At 40.8% G+C, this 16,758-nt stretch overlaps 1 protein-coding gene across 1 annotated transcript; it reads right to left on the reverse strand.

Annotated features, from left to right (window-relative positions):
• Positions 1–128: 128 nt before the first annotated feature.
• Positions 129–16,464, reverse strand: sacs2 (sacsin molecular chaperone 2). The gene is made up of 7 exons (XM_069663376.1): positions 16,436–16,464; positions 16,006–16,093; positions 14,770–14,881; positions 14,343–14,489; positions 12,808–14,239; positions 12,021–12,109; positions 129–11,912 (listed from the first exon to the last, which is right to left on the reverse strand). The coding sequence occupies exons 1-7, from the start codon at positions 16,462–16,464 to the stop codon at positions 901–903; spliced, it is 12,909 nt and encodes a 4,302-aa protein (XP_069519477.1). The 3' UTR covers positions 129–900.
• Between the last annotated feature and the right edge of the window lie 294 nt (positions 16,465–16,758).

Genomic DNA, 16,758 nt, shown 5'->3' on the forward strand with positions numbered 1-16,758 from the left:
CACAGGAAGTAAAAATGACAAATTCACTAGATATCGTTACAAAGCATCACATTTTACTTTGGTAAAATAACTATGAAACAGAAATTGCAGTTTAATCACTTTTATTTTGACACATTTCAAAGGTTCAGGTAATCAAACTGGCAAGAAGAATTATTGTGCCTTGTCCAAACAAAGTATAACAGCGATTATATGTATCCTCAGCGAGTAGTTATAAATGATAACAAACCATAACAAGGTTGTGCAGGGATTACACTGCTCTAAGTCTACAACATTGCTAAATAACTGTGAATATGCATTTTCATAACAAAGTCATACAGTAATTAGATTGGTCCTCATTGAGAATCTATTTTTACAACAAAGAAAAAAAACAACTACTCATATTTGAATTTTCATAATAGAATCAAAAAGCTTTTATAATGATCATGTGAGTAGTTATACTACGTCACTATAACTACTGTGAGTAATAAGTACAACATTACAAAAAAAACCTTCATTTATATTAAAGTGATACAGTAATCAGAATAGAAAACAATGCCTTTGTCATTGGACCTTGTACATTGTATTGGTCACCAATGAATAGTTATGTAAATAACATGGAAAAAAACCCTTTAATTATTAATTTTCTGAACAAAGTCAAACATTGATCGATCATCAGTGAGTGGTTATAACACTGTTTGAAAGACTTGTAATAAATGTTTACAACATTGAAAAAATTATGATAGATATATTTTCATTACAATTTCCTTTAGTGACCCATGTGTTGGCCTTCAGTGAATAATCTTTATTAGAAAAACCTTTTTCATTCTGTTTCTCATGTTTCAATCGCACACCATGATTACCTTTACAAACATTTCAACAACAAAAAAAAGACAACATGACATGCCTGTTTGGCTTGAATCCCTAATCCACATATGCCTCAACTTTACTGAGAAGCTCGGCTGCCTTGTTAATTGCTGGCATTTCATTCTCTGTCTTGAACTGCCCGTTTGGAATATGAGGAAATTGGTGGCAGTTAGGATACTGCGTCTTTTTGGCATCCACTCCGAGCATCTTCAGATTTCTAACCATTTCAGGCAAAACTTTCAGTTGGAGGTTATAGCGGGAAACTTGTGTAGCCATGGCGGAAATACAGCTGCTGGTGGGACGTTGCCCATGTCTTTTGTACGCTGCAGCTATAAGAGACTTTTCCACTGCTTGATGGACTTTGAACAGACACCACTCTGTGCTCCCAGCGCCAGCGTCTTTGTGAGCTGCACTGAGATCACAGCGAGCCTGTCTACACCAGCGCTGGGCCTCTTCTCTGTTTGGCCTCGGGACGTTTTCATTATGGGTCCAAAAGTTGTAGGAATTGTGTCCTCTAGAGTAACTCTCTCGACTGTTTCTGTGACGCCTCGCCTCCTGATCCCATTGCTGATAGAAGTTGCTGAAGTTTGAGAAGTTGAAATTTGAATTTCCGCCTTGATACGACGAGCCTGCAGTTTTGCCACTGCCTTTGCCTTTGCTGAGCTCTTCAATTCTATTCTGCAAGTATTTGAATGCCTCGGTGGCCAGTGATGTGTAGTCTGGGTTTTTGTCAGGGTGCCATCTCAGGTACAGTCGTTTGATGGCTTTATTCCTCTCCTCCTCAGGAAGAGTCCAGATCTCTGCTAAGCATTTGTCAATTTCCCTTTTAGCTTCATCAATAGAGGTGGGTGAGGATCTTGTAGATGAAGAGCTTGGTGTTGATGGATAAGAAGAATGTGGCACAGCTCCTGCTAGTGGCACCAACTCCATACAAGAAGCCTCTGCAGACGTGCAAGTTGCCCCTTTAGGTTCTGGTTTGGTTTGACGTTTAAACTGAAACAGGTCAAGACAGCTGACTTCAGTTGGCTCATCTTCTCCAATGTTTATTTTGTATCGTCGTAAATATTGTCCAGAGTGACCAGGCAGTTCTTCAACAATAATGGCATAAATGTACTTGTCGTTAGTGCTGTAGCCAACGTATTCCCCCTCTTCAAAGTTATTGAGGATGTTCATGTCCAAGGAATCATGCCATTCCTCTGGAATAGCTGTCCCAGGAGTTGGTGGGTCAAAGCGGAAACTTTTAGTTTTGGCACTGTCATGGATCTCATACTTAGCCAGAAGTTTCTGAACATCTTGCAGAGTTTCACACGTGAGAAGTTGTCCGATGGCTGGGATGTGATTTAATGCAACTCTGTTATCTAAAAGTGAATTAATCTCCCGTGCCAATGTCATGTTGATGTCAAATAACACTTTGAGAAGCATATCGTCGTGGTGTTTTAAGTAAAAAACGCAACCTTGTTGCTCTTGTTTGACATAAACATCTGTTTTAGTGGCAGTTTGGTGAAGTGGCTGTTTATCCACCCAAAGCTCAGTTTTCAGGTTTTCGCAGCAGATAATCTGAATACTGCCAAAAGTCTTCTTGCACATGTCAGCAGCATCTTCTTCTGTTATGTCTCCCTTAGACTGCTCTCTAATAAGACAAATCAGTCCATGTGTAAACACTCCAGAAGTAAGATGTTTGTCAAACCATCCACGAAATGCACATTCAGTCACAAACTCGCACGGCTGCATGTGTGATTCCACTATTTTCTCCTCTGTGTATTGAGTTAGCATTTTTGGCTGGAATTTTTGAGGCATCAATTGCAGCAACTGGTAATGCTCATAGAGGTCACTGCCCAAATGGCATTCACTGAGCTTCTCAAGCAAGAGGAACTTATCATTCAGTGCTCCTTCTAACCTTTTGGTCTCAAACACTGTGTCATTGTAGTAGAGTGTGCATGATGGGTATAATTTGCCATCTACTGCAGGAAGATATAGAGACTTTACATCGTCAACAAGGGACTGATTTCCTTGAGATCGGATTAACTTAAAAAGCTGCTGAACAGCCCTTTTCACAGTTTTCTGTTGGTTTGGGTTTAGTTGTGGTTTATCATGGGAATCTGCATTAACAGCTCTTAGAACATTACAATACTGCACTGCAGTAGGTTGGTCATTTACACCAATTTTCTTGAAGAACTCTTCGAACTTGACATCCTGTGGAGAAATAATGTACAAATATGGCCTGAACTCTTGGTGATGCTTGAATGAAAAAGACGTATCATCAGACCTCACAAGTTCTTTGTCTCTTTCAACCAACACGACAGGAAGACCAGCCAGTTTTTGGCCTTCAAACTTGCTTGCTTGTAGGTAAGCGTAGGAACTTCGAAACACTCCAGCACGGATTTTGATCAAGTGGTCAGTGTCACAGGGCGACTGGCAGATGTTGCTCATGTTACTGGTTATACAGTTTGAAGGTGGTTGTTGATGAGCTCCAGCTTTTTCCATCTTTTCCAGGAGCTTCTTTGACTTAAATAGTAGATGTATAATTGGCATCGAAGACCAAATCAGTTCTTGATGCATGGGATCACTTTCAATCAAAGATCCTTTGATTTTAACAGCAGTTCTTTCAGCAGCAAATGGTTGGTGATAGTCGCACAGTTCCTTTTTAATTTTCACAGGAAAAATGAACTTGATGTCAGCTATGCTCTCCAGCAAATTGTCCACTTTGTTAAAGTCGTTACTCACTAAAGACAAGACTTCAGTGAAAAGCAATGATGATTTTCGTTTCAACTCTTCAAGTGGACCATTTCCTTGCACTTCTGATTCTATCTGGTGAGCAAATTTTATGATGTCATCTTTCGACACAATGTGCCTCATTCCAAGTTCTCTGAGTAACTGTTTTGGATCTCCTTGTGTTTGCAGATTTCCTTCACACAACTCCGTCCAAAATCTCTCAGGCACGAATTTCTCTTGGGGCAACATTTTCTTGTATAGCTCGACACTGTCATCAAAGTAGTATGATGCCGTCTCCAATTTCCCTTGAGAATTGCGAATCAGTTTCACTGTCTTCAATGAGGAGATGATTTTGTCCTTGTACTGACAATAATTGAAATTGTGCTGTGGCGACAGCAACAGTTTTAGGCATTGAAGCATTTGCTTCTCTGTGAGTGTGTGTACAACAGGCAGAATGAACTTCATGAAATACTCCAAATCATTCAGCATTTGAATGTTCAGTATTTGTGACAGCATGATGTTTTCTGGGTTGTTTTGAAGACAGATACTGGTGCTGTGGTGCAGGAGAAACAAATCTGGAAATGATCTTGAACATGTGCTGTTGAGGATAAATACCTGTTGTCCATCAATCGTCACTCTGCTACCTTTTATTGTTTCAAATAATGGTAAAGATTTCAGCTTTCTCTGATAATCTTGTTTGTCTTTGGACTTGGATTCACCAGACTGCAAGAAAACCTGAAGCTCTTTCATTTGAACAGTGGAAAGCTGGGAAAACTCTGAGTGCTTAATCTTGGAGAGCTGGTCCAACATGGAGCTTTTATCATTCACATCCAAAAGTTCAGGGTGTAGAACTAAACATCCCTGTACTTGTTGTACCTTAGAGAAGAATACACTGTCCAGCTTCATGAAACCAAGTTTAAAGAGGATGCTTGATATGTCTGTATCTTTGGCAAACTGAATCACACTTTGCATGTCCTTCATTGCTAGCAGGAAGTGCTTGTTGTTTGACCTTGGACACACAACTGGTAGAATGCAGGAGTCATTGAATTGCTGCTTCAAATCATTCATTGACAGACTTGACTTTGACAGTTCGTCACCGCTAGATGTTGCAGGTTTGATTTGGCTTGTTAAGAACCACCAAAGTAATTTCAGCCAATTCAACATTGGCTCGTTTGGGACATGGAGGCCACTGTGTGGATCAATTTCACATTTCTGAAGATGTTGCTTAATTAAAGGCTTCAGATATCCTGCTGCACAGGGAACTGTTATACTTTTGACAAAGTTTAAAGTTTGCAGAACACTACTGTGCTCTTTGTTGGTCTGATGATCTGCAAATTGGTCCTCATTGCCAGCAAACAGACTGTCATATCTTGATATCAGCTTGGGAGATTTGGAGTTAAACACTCTCAAAACTTTATCTCTCGTGAGAAGAAGTGGAAGCCCTTCAAGTAAACTACAATGATCCTTTGTGAGTTTTTTATAGGCGAGGTCTTTCAAGCAGTAACCCAAGAGCTTTGAACATCTTGTTTCATCTCTGATCAGGGTGGAGGTTATGGGCAGGGGTAATTGACTGTCTGTGTGGGCTGGGTCATTGAGGGGTTTCTCCCTCAGGAAAGTCAGCACAGTTGAAGGATTCACATCTTTCACTTGAATGCCAGCAGCTTTGAAACCATTCCAAACTTTTTGCATTGTCGTGGAAAAAGGAACCAATGCCATTCCGAGTTCTTCCAAAATGGGATTAATCTCATCATATACTGAGTGTGTCATGTACAGTGCCTTGGTTGGTTCAGTTTTACTGATGTCACACCAGTCGAAAGAGTATTCCCTTATTTCTCGCTCTGCAGCTTTACGTGTTGAACTCTTCAACACTGGAATCACTTTAAGGCCTCTCTCTTTGATTGATCTGTATACTTCATGTATCATTTCATGCCACTCCTGAACAACATCCTTGGTCACAGATGGCCAAAAGCACAAGTACGAGCTACTGAAGCATGACTCCATTTGTGCAAGAGGGACCTTCTTATTAGCAATCTTACGGCTGATGTAATGAAGGAAATCTGCATACAGGGGAGCAATTACATTCAGTTTCAAAGATTCATTCCAGTCAGATTTTTGACTCTGCCCATCTTCTTTCCATAGACTTCTTCTGGCAGAATCTACCTCAAAGTTTGCATTGACATGCACTGGCAGTCCAGTTTTCCCTGGCAAAGGAAGTGAACAAAAGGCTTCTCCATCGAAATCTAGGCAGCTGGATGGTGCAGGACTTGAAGTTGTACCAATCTTTGAGCTCACACGAGCTGCTATTGCTGCTTGGGGAAGTTTCTCAGACTCTTTTATTGCTTTTTGCACACTGTTTTTAAGTGAGCCAAACTGTTCAGCAATGATCCACTTACTTTGCATTTTAGCTGATGTTGAAATCACAGTTCCATAAATGGCTTTGTGTGGCGTTGTTGGTTTGTCTGACTGCAGTGCTTGTAGTCTGAGTTTTACAAAAGAATCTTTTTCTTCAATGCTACTTTGTGGCACAGTTTTTTCAACTGCAAAGATGGTTTTCAGTTCCCCTGAGTGTTCATTGATTTCATGGACTTCTATTTTGCAGATGTTTTTCAAAAACAGAATGAGTCCTTCAGGATTTTCAGAGAGGGCAGAGCAAAGTTCTTCCATGTCACGTTCAGTGACTCCCTGCTGTGATATTTTAGAGCTGTTTGCCATGGTACCTGTCCTTAGAGGTAATCTGAACATTGTGCCATCCTTAAGAGGAAATTTGTCAGGCAGAAATGATCTGTAGACATCAATGATCATGTTCTTGAAAGGGTCTGCTAGCTTATAGCCAGTGCCTGATGGTGGTTTGTCTGACGGACTTTCAATGAATTTTTGATTGGGATCAGAAATGCAGAGTAGTTCATCTCCAGTGAGGATTGCAGGGCAGTCAGTGAGATGGTACACAGAGTTGAATCCAACTCCGTATTTTCCTGTCTTTCCTGGAGAGTTGTGCTTTCCTCCTTCTCCCAGCTGTTGAATGCCTTTCAGGTCAGCATCAGAAAAGACCTTGTTGTTGAACACACACAGTGCTGGACCCTGCAGACTGTTCCATCTCTTTCCAAATGTTTTTTCTTTGCCATGCTGTCGTTTATCCCAAACAAAATGAATTTCTGTTGCTTCTGCATCATCAGCATTTTGGATAAGCTCTTTCAGGATATCCTTTTTTGCTGGATAGGCTGAAATTATGTTCGCAATACGAACAGTTAGTTGTTCCTGCTGTTCAAAATGAAACGCAAATGGAGACATGTTCTCAACTACGTGGTTTTGCAGGGTATGATGCCTAGTTGTTTTGATTCCAAAGTGGCGAGCCATTGCACGTGCGATGTTCTTGTGACATAATGTGACACCTGAAGCCACTTCAGGCAACCATGGGCTGTCGTTGTAAAACATCTCACTTGCAGGTTGTAAAACACCATGTTCATTGGGTATTAGGAAGTCATCTGTTGTTTTTTCATGGGCTTCGTATATTCCTTTGTTTAAAATTGTGAGGCAAATGGATAGATCACTCTTTGGTAGGGGCGTGTTGCCATGCTGAGAGTGCAGTCTCTGAAGCACAGTTAGAAACTGACTGCTTGTAAAATGTTCTGTAATACCGACGCTTTCCCAGAGCCTCTTAAACAAACTATAGGCAGGTGGAAGAACATAAAGGTAGGGTTTTGCTTCAAATTGCTCATTTTCTGCCACACAGTTCACATTTACAAATGTGCTGCCAACAAGAATGAATGGGAATGATTTTGCTCTCTGTGAAATGAAGGTGGAATCACCAGAATCCAGAAGCCAGTGATCAAGAAACTTATAGCATTCATATGCTATCTCCCGAAGCATGGATCCGTCAGTGCATTTAGATTGCTTACATGCTTCTTGCAGCTGCTGAAACACTTGCTCAGGGCTTGGACTGTCATGAACTCCCAAAAATTTTAGGACTGGATCATTGTTGTGTATTTTCAAATTGGTATTATCCAGCACTGGTTGTTTCATGTTAACAAGAAGTGCGCAGTTGTCACTAAAAATATCAGTGGGTCTTTTAAGAGTTACATTTCTTTCCATTTTTGTAACACCAGGTTCAAGTGCAGGGAGAAATTCCATCCTCCTCAGTGTTTCCCAGAGGACTGTAGAGTCTTCATCATACATGTGACTCTTCATAAGCTCAAGAAGGCACTTCAAATGCCCATATGCTTTCTTTTTGTCAATGCTCCAGGTTTTGGTGATTGTGCCTGCTTTCTCTGTGATGTCTTCCAAAGGGAGATTATCATTTGCCATTCCAAGCTCCATCAAGCGTTGAATCCTTTTGGGAGCGCAAAAGTCCTTTTTGGTGCCACCAAGCAGGCGTCCTTCCTCTGGATCAAAAAGACAGGCCACTTTCCCTGACGGATTCACAAGTTTCTTGATATACTGGAGCTGCCCGCCTGTTGTGGGGATGCATGGATAGCGGACCAGTAGATTGTCAATTTCTTTGATGTTTAGGTCAATAGCATGCAACACAAGAGTGTTTGTAATTTGAGGGTCCATGGTACCAAGGTTGTTAAACACTGCTTCTTGGTAAAACTTTTCCCAGTCCCATGTTCTGTTCTGTAGGACCTTTTCTAGGCCAGCCTGTCTGAAGCTATTTCTTAACCACATTGGAAGGGGAACAACATGGTTGTTTGCTTTTGCATTTTTCTTGCACACCTGCATTGCAAGTTGACTGATCTCTTTGTCCTCTTCAATACTCTCGTGAAGGAATATTGCATTGTTCATTGAGCACCAATGTTCTCCATCGCTAAAGAGCTCTGGGCCAATGTTTTGCTGGGCAATGGCAGTGTAAAATGCATCCACCAGAGGCTTGAACGTTTCACTCACTTTCTCTCTATCAGGCCAAAAGGTGTGATACTGGTAATGTTCCAGTTGTTTGTCTTCAGACATTTTTTTAAGTACCAACAGTGCATCCACATATGCGGTCCTTACAGGATCCTGAAGAAGGGCTTTGTTCCAGTCATGTTTCACTCCACTCTCCCACAGACCTTTTCGGTTGCTCGTCACTGCAAATGTTCCGTTTACATTGACTGGGAGACCTGTTTGAATAGACAGAGGAAGGAAGCAAAATGCCTGTCCAACCAGATCTGTTTGTAAAGGAGTCAGTTTCTTTGTTTCTGGATCATTTTGCAAAGGCACAGCAATTCCTCCAATGGGTAAAGAGAATGTGGCTTTTTTGTTTTCCTGCAGGGCCATTTGCAAAGACTGATGTGTACCAAAACAGTTATACAGGAGCCAGGACTGGACTTTGGTTACACCAGATTGCTCACTTGTCATTTGGACAACATTGACATTGCAGCAGTCAATAACCTCTTTGCATTTTCCATCAAGTTTCTTTAATGATTTCTCAGCTTTAATCTGCAGTGACACACTAGTTTCATCTGGAATCCTTATTGTGCTCATAGTGGTCTTGGAGACAGTGATGACAGTATTTATTTCGTCATCTCTTGGTGGAGTTGATACATTATTCGCTATATTTTGTAGAGATAATGTATTGATGTTCTTCAGAAAAAGCAGATGAGTTTGTGAATTCCTGGTAAAGTCCTGTTGAAAAGTGAGAATATTGTCTCTGAGGTACACCTTTGAGCTTATCTCTGACTTCAGGGCCTCTTCTTCAGTTCGGAAAGGAAGTTTGATCAGAGTGCCTGGATAGGGTTCAGGGAGACATTGTCCGGTGAAATTACAGTCAAAGATGCGTTCATATGGCCCAAACTGACCAGGAAACCAATGAAAAAGACGCTGCTGAGAGAGATCCAGCTTGATTCCTGGATTTGATTTATGTTTGATGTGTTTCTTTAGATGAGTTACATTTGGGTCAAGTATGAGAAGACTGTTGCCACTGAGGATAGAAGGAATGTCTGTCACATGATATACCGTATTGAATCCAAGTCCAAACTTTCCAATTTTTTCTACCTTGTTTTCCTTTGAGGCTGCGCCAACTCTGACAATGTTTTCCCAGTCCTCAGCTGTGAACTGTTCATTATTAAATGCCCAAAGACAAGGTCCCTGACAAAGGGTCATGTCAGGGTCAATGAGACTTTCAGGGGCATCTTTGTGCACTCTGAAATCCATCAAGAACTTGCAAGCATTTGCCCCAGCATCCTCTGCATTTTGAATGAGCTCTTTAAAGATGTCACTTTCTTCATCATACTCTTTAAGAATGTTTTTAATCCTTGTTGTTATCGGTTCAGATTGTCCAAACTGTTCTATTCCCACCAACTCTGGAGCAAGGATATGGGAACTCAGAAATCGGATGTTCAGCCATTCTGCCGTTGCTTTTGGGATTTCCTCGTGAATGACGAAAATGTCCTCCTGGCTGTGTTTCAGCTCTTTCAACCCACTTTTGCTTACGTCACAGAAGACTGTTTCTGACAGGGGTTTAAGGGTATATTGTTCACCTTCTGTGAGGACTGGCACTGGGATGTCATCCACAACTCTCTTCCTCTCTCTCCAAAGCCAGTTAAGAATTTCTATGGCCATTTTTAACTCAGAGGAATTTGCACATGGCTGTTTCCTTCCTTCAACAGTTTGCTGGATAGAATGAAGAATGCCAATAATTTCTTCATCTGACAGCGATGTTCTCAGGCCAAACTTCTGGAGCAATGTCTTGTAGGGCAGAAATTCATTTGGCACCTTCCCAATGGAAGAGCTCAGGTCTAGATTCGGTGGGTATTGTAGAACCAGATCCTGTGGTGATACAAACTGGTCGCAGCTCCAAAGCCAGCGTGTGTCCTTGTTCATTATCTTTGTAAATTCAGCGATGTGGTCTTGCATGTGTTTGTAAATGCTATGCAACTTCTTTTTGAAATCTGAATTTGTGTCAGGATCGGCCATTTTCTCTGCTTTTGATTTCAAGACTGACAAATTCTCTATTACTTTTTCAGGTGGGGGTAGACGTTTGAGACCAAGTCTGCTGCTAACTCTGTCACTGAACTCTCCCACCAGAGGCATCACATGCCCAACAATGTCCTTGTACATGGAATGTCTCATTTCATCCGGACAGAAGAAACACCTTTTCTGAGGTTTGTCATTGCAGGGCTTTTTGCCATTATCAGGTTCTGGTACCCATTTTAGCGTTTTGAAGCGATCAAGCTGCTGAAGAGAAAACTTTGACAGTAGATCATTGGTATCCAGCATCTTCAAAAGGACCCGAGCGCTTTTGCGAGCCTCTGTTTGGGAGACGACCTGCTGTTTTTCAATCAGTGTGGCAGCGTGTATCAAGTGATCTGGTGACACATCTGCTTCTTTATTCTGCAATCCGAGATCTGTTAGGCTCTTAAGCATCTGTGATGTTTGAGTGAATAAAGGTGGGGGAAAGAAATCTGACTCAAAGATGTCTTTAAAGGTTTGAATCCTTGGATCAAAAAAGCTTGAGGTCTTTTTCAGGTCTCCATTCACTCCAATAAAGCTCAGGTCTTTACATCTGCGTTTCAAGGTCTGATTTTGAGAGAAAAGGATATTTCCATGCTGTAAAATCCAAGTCATGATTTTCTCAATGTCTTCTTTTTTGCAAGTTCCCCTCTCAATACAGTCAATGAGGAGATTGACTGCTTCAGCTGTGTCCAAGAGGTTAATTTTGAGCAGCTGTAACAGTCTGCGATCAGCTTCAGTTGCACACTGCACAACTGAATCAGGCATAGGGAACTCTGTTGGTACTGTTAGACCAGAAATAAGAAGCACAGCCTGTTTTGTTTTCGCTGCAACACAGGATCCTTTCATGGTTTGGAACAGAGGCAACTGTAAGAGTAAATCTTTCTCAGTGGCTGAAAGAGAATTAAGACGAGACAGATAATCTTTCAGTTCTTCTCGTGCTTCATGAGAGGTCGTCATGAGTTCCCTGATGAGATTCTGAGAACCTAAATTCTCAAAGATTTTCATGACACTTGTTGGAGATGGGCACAATACATACGAGTCTAGGTCTTCGTGCTTGAGACACTCGTTTCCTCTCACCACTGTGCCACCGACCTTGTTCACCAACTGAGCTATTTTTTCTGGCAGGTTTATCTGTTTGCTCTTCTGAAAAATGAGAGTTGTATTCTTCTGTAGTCTTGCTAGTGATACAGGTTGACCATGAGACAGGGGACTAACCGGTACTAAAGGCATTCCAGTGAATTTACTTAACTCTTTGAAGTGCGTGTTGAGAAATTTCCAGAATTCTTGGAGCCAGTCTAAAGGTGGATGTTGACTGCTGCTGGTGTCCCAGGTAACAAGCCCTGTTCTCTTCTGTTCCCAGTCCTGTGGCAAATATCTCCTTGTATATTCAGCCACCTGTTCTGCATCAATGTTGATGACCTTGAAAATTTCTGAAAGACAGATTTGTGAAAAATCAAATATTTAGATATGTATCACCTGGACATGCATATGACCTATGTTAATGACTTTTAAAACGCTATATGCCATGACATTCCTACTTTTTCTGGCAAGTTCCTTCAGATGGTCACTGCAAACTGGACTGAGATCATCGGGGATGAAGAGGTGCTTGCAGCATGGCAGAAGGACTCTGCACACAAAAAAGGTTCATTTGTTGTGCATGTATAACAACAAGTACATGTGCATACATTTATGCATATTGAGTCACCAAAAATTGGCACTTTTACAATCTAAATCCAAACCAACAGAAATAAACTTAATTACAATATTTGAACGATTTCCTTAATATCAGTACAAAGCAGTTTGAAGTTGTTAAGGTCCTACAGCTGAATAGCTCCTTTTACATTGACAGTTCAACACGTGATTATTACGCTTCTGTTACGTCTTGTCTTCTATGTTAAACACATGGAGGCCAAATGGTGGCGTGAAGTCGTTTCGCCTTTGAGTCGGCATTGGAGGTAGTAACAGAGGCTAAATGGCGGAGCCAGCAGGGCGTGTGCGTGTAGGTGAAGCATGAGCTGTTTGTTCACGCCGACGTTGCATGGTCAAATGACTAATGGCAAAGGCGGCATGACACCGTAGCTTCGTTACGGTGCTGTGGCGGGATCGCGATGTAAAAAGGGCTCTTGTAAGTCCACTTTTTTGTCAGTCATCAATTATTCATTTAATACAATAGAAAAAACAATTAAATAGTAATTGTGGAAGTGATTTTTTTGCTTGTGTTCAACAGTGTTAAATAGCAGAAACCTGTTGAAATAAAACATCTCAAGGTTCCAATACCAAACACAAATTTAGCCATAATGGTAAAGCCAAAAATAAGAAGCCTACCTTGGAAATAGATCGCTGTCGATTAAAGCAGTGTCATCCTCTCTGTCTGTGAAAGATCTGAAAGAGCCATCATTGAGGGGAAGCAACTGAAGACCCTTGAGTTCTTTGTATTTTCCATCACTCAAAGCGTACTCCAAAAGGAAGAGTTTGTCGTCTTTTGAGATGTTGTGCACGCCGATCCTGTGGAGAATGTCCCTTAGGAACTTTGGAGTCACTTGTTTAAGAGTGTTGTGGTGTGGGTAAGCCTCATTTATAGCTCTTGTAACACTCTCTGGTAATGTGACAAGATTTTCTCCACAGGAAACCAAGGTTCTCTTTATGGCGGTCAGTATGTCAGAGCTTGTTGGACCATTGCAGGGGAACACAGCTTCTGATGGGGTAATGAACTTTTTCTCATCTTTGTCCAAAGAGAGGACGGCCACATTCTGTCCGAATAAGTGATGAAGAACATCCAGGGCAACGGCATACCATTTTTCTCTGTGCTTTATCTTGGCGATATCTGGCCACAGGTCATAAACAGAGGAGACAGGCAGAAGAGATTCTTGGGCGAGTTTGATAGCATCCTGAATGATCATGACGTATGCCTTTGGAAGCACCTCATTCATCAGCATTTCATTCCACACAGCATGTTCGTCATGTTTCTGGTCTTCCTCTTGCCATTTGATTTGTCTTCTGTTGTCAGTGAGGCCAAAGCATGCATTGACATATACCGGGAATCCGGTCTTGTTGGATTCATTGTTTGGAAGGGGGAGAAAGCAGCTCAGTCTACTCTCCCTGCTGTCCCTCTTCACACCACAAGGAAAGGCCAAGTCAACTTGGGGAAAAAAGCTCAACTTTTTTGCAAGCGAATCGAGATCTTCTACATTTCCCTCTTTCATCGTGCATGTTGTCACAAGCCACTTTGTTTCTTTGTGGTCTTCTGAGTCCAGGGATATCAGTTTGAACCTTGTCGAACCCTCAATCATTGACTGGTCTTCTGATTCCAAAATGACATCTGTTGGGACTGAGGATTTCACTTCCAGTCTGGTGTTTACAGTGCCATGTACATTGATATGTATCAAGGACACAGAGGACACGTTTTTCAGGAACAGGAGGCTTAACTCTGCATCTGCAATGAAGCTATCAAAAAGCTCAACCACCTTCTCAGAGTCATAAAGATTGTCTGAAATTTCTGATGGCCTGTTACGCAAGGGGAACCTGAAGATCGTCCCGTCAAAGTGCTGATCCTCTGTGATGACTTCTGACCAGTCTTGTCTACTTACGAGTGAAACAATATCTCGAAAGGGTTGAAACTGATCACGCATATTCATCAGAGCTTCTTGGTGTTCTTCATCATCCAAAGACCACAAGAAACCGCCATTTCTTTCTCCAAATATTTTTTCTTGAGGGTCCATGAAGCCAAGGTGCTCAGAACTGAAAATACTTGGCACATCTGTGAAATTGAAACAAATATTTTGCCATGAACCAGACATGTTCTCTAAGGATCTAAAGTTGGACTGCAACTTCTGGGTATATGGTAAGCAAATTAGTTTCACCTGTTATGTGGTAAACAGAGTTGAAGCCGATTCCAAACCTCCCAACTTTGTTTGGGTCATTGCGCTTTACACTCCTCCCCGCCATCTGAATTCCCTTCCAGTCATCATTGGTGAAGGCTGCGTTGTTGTAGGCGTAGAGAGCAGGACCTTTAGTAGAAGGAAAAAATGTTATTTATACATCAGTGTGTTTTCTATTCTCTCTGTTCTGAATGCTTTTTAAAATTATGTCTCAGCAGGGTAGAAATGCTACAGAGGCTAAGGCATTCCTTTAATAAATCATTCGAATGTAGGTTTTTATGATCAACAGACTAGTGTAAATCCATCTGATAACATAATGGAGATACTATCCTACATCTGTGAAATTAAATAGTAACTGATGTTGATATCCTCCCTAAAAACACTGCTCTTCTCTGATGATCTTGCATACCTTGGTATTCTCCCAAGTCATCGGTCCAAAGGCTCTCTGCCCCATAGCTTCTCTCATCATGGATGAAAACCACTTCTGTGGCTTGAGCATCATCTGCATTTTGAATGAGCTCCTGATGACCAAAGAAAAAAACATTAACAAAACTTAGCAGACCAAAGGTAAAACTAAAGGTCCCATGTTCTTCTGCACAACTGCCACACAGGTGTTTTCAGTATATTGTCTGGTTTAAGACTGCCTCACTGGTCCGGTCAGGAGGGAAACATACCCTTATACCATTCTTGTTGATGAATAAAGTGACATCGTGTTACTTCAAGCAAATGTCCTGTCCCAGTTTACACGAATCTAGAGGGTCTAATTAGATGGAACAATTGAAAACACCTGTGTGGGTATGCAGAGCCTTCATTTATCTATGAAGGCATGGACATTCACAGGCACGTGGACATTCTTCAAATTGACACAACTCAATGAAACACAATCATAATCCATTATATTAGTTGAGCCTGTGTTATATAAGTCAAAAGTCCACAGTGAGAAAGGTCTAATGTATGTTAACATCACAAAAAAACAACAGTATAATGGTCCACCAAAATGACCAGCAGGTGGCGGTGCATAAGAGGAAATATTTCTTCTACAATTCATTCAGTTAACAGCCTTAAGTAGAGTCCTGTCAAAACAATGTTACATAAATGTCAATACCTAAAAATACCTAATGCAACTTGTGTTTAGAGTGCAGGGAGACATTTAAGATTACCTGGAAGAAAACATGAAGTTTCGCTCTTATTTTAAACATTCCCCATGTTTTAAATAAGAGTGAAAGTGTGGTCATGGTTTCTTGTTTTCTACGTCATGTGGCTGAAATGAGTTTTTAATAAACACTGTAAAAAGTGACCCTTAAAAAACTTCCCTGCCAAAAGCTTTTTCACAAGTATTCACCGATCTTCATGTGATGAAATGTGTTTTTAAGGGACTTTAAAACATATCCTGAACAAAGTTTAATGCAAAAAGCAACCGGACTGGGTTGAAGTTCTTGAAGACGTTTCGCCTCTCATTTAATATTCTGAAAGAACTATTTTTTTTACCTGTTCTTAGGTCATTGACACAGGAGACAAAACTAATCACAAAATGGTTCACCATTGTGATGTTTTTTCAACTTGCCTCTCAGATTGTTGTAGAACTGTGTAAAGTACAATGTGAATTGTATATACAGTTGTTTTAATAACCAGTATTTGTACCAACCTTCAAAATTTGTCCACCATCTGGATATCGACGCAGAATATCCTGCAGGTAGTCAATGAAGGGCGGTGCTGTTGCCCCGAAGGAGGTTCTAAACAGTGCAGGAGAGTCAAAGAAACAAATGTAAAATTTCAAATCCACACAGTCAAGTCCTCCTTATCAAATAAGAATAGTGATGACCTGGAGGAAGAGTAAGATATATTTGACTTATATATTAAGCCTTTAAGTTTAGGTGCTTTACTTGAAAGTAGACTTTTTGTTTGGGTGTTGGCCAATAAAATGGATTCAGAGCTGTAATACTGACAAGAATAGCCTATGTGACTTTGACTCCTTATACACAAAGCATTATGTAAAAGGGATACAAAAAGACACTTGTTTTATCTAATGGCAATGAATGTATGAATCAAGCCAACTTGATCAAAGTTCTTCTCACCGAGTTTTTTTCTTGGCCTTGGAACTCATCCTTCCTGGCTCTGATGCTGTAAGACAGTCAAGAAACTGTGAGAAACACAAAGCTGTAGGCCCAAGGACTTCCAACTGGCACTTTGTTTTTATAAAACACAACATGTATGTCTTACGAACACAATTACAGTTACAATAATTAATAATAATAATAATAATAATATATTACAATAATTACAATCACAGCTTGTTAAAGAAGAAACTATGAGATATGGAATTAGAAGACTAGCATACTCATGGATGAGAAGTTACCTTGATGATAGATATCAATATAAATAATGTTAAAGAGTTTTA

Source organism: Semicossyphus pulcher, unplaced genomic scaffold (genome assembly GCF_022749685.1).
Source record: "Semicossyphus pulcher isolate SPU_LCO1_2020_fin unplaced genomic scaffold, fSemPul1.0.p SCAF_15, whole genome shotgun sequence".
In the NCBI taxonomy this organism is placed as follows: Eukaryota; Metazoa; Chordata; class Actinopteri; order Labriformes; family Labridae; genus Semicossyphus; species Semicossyphus pulcher.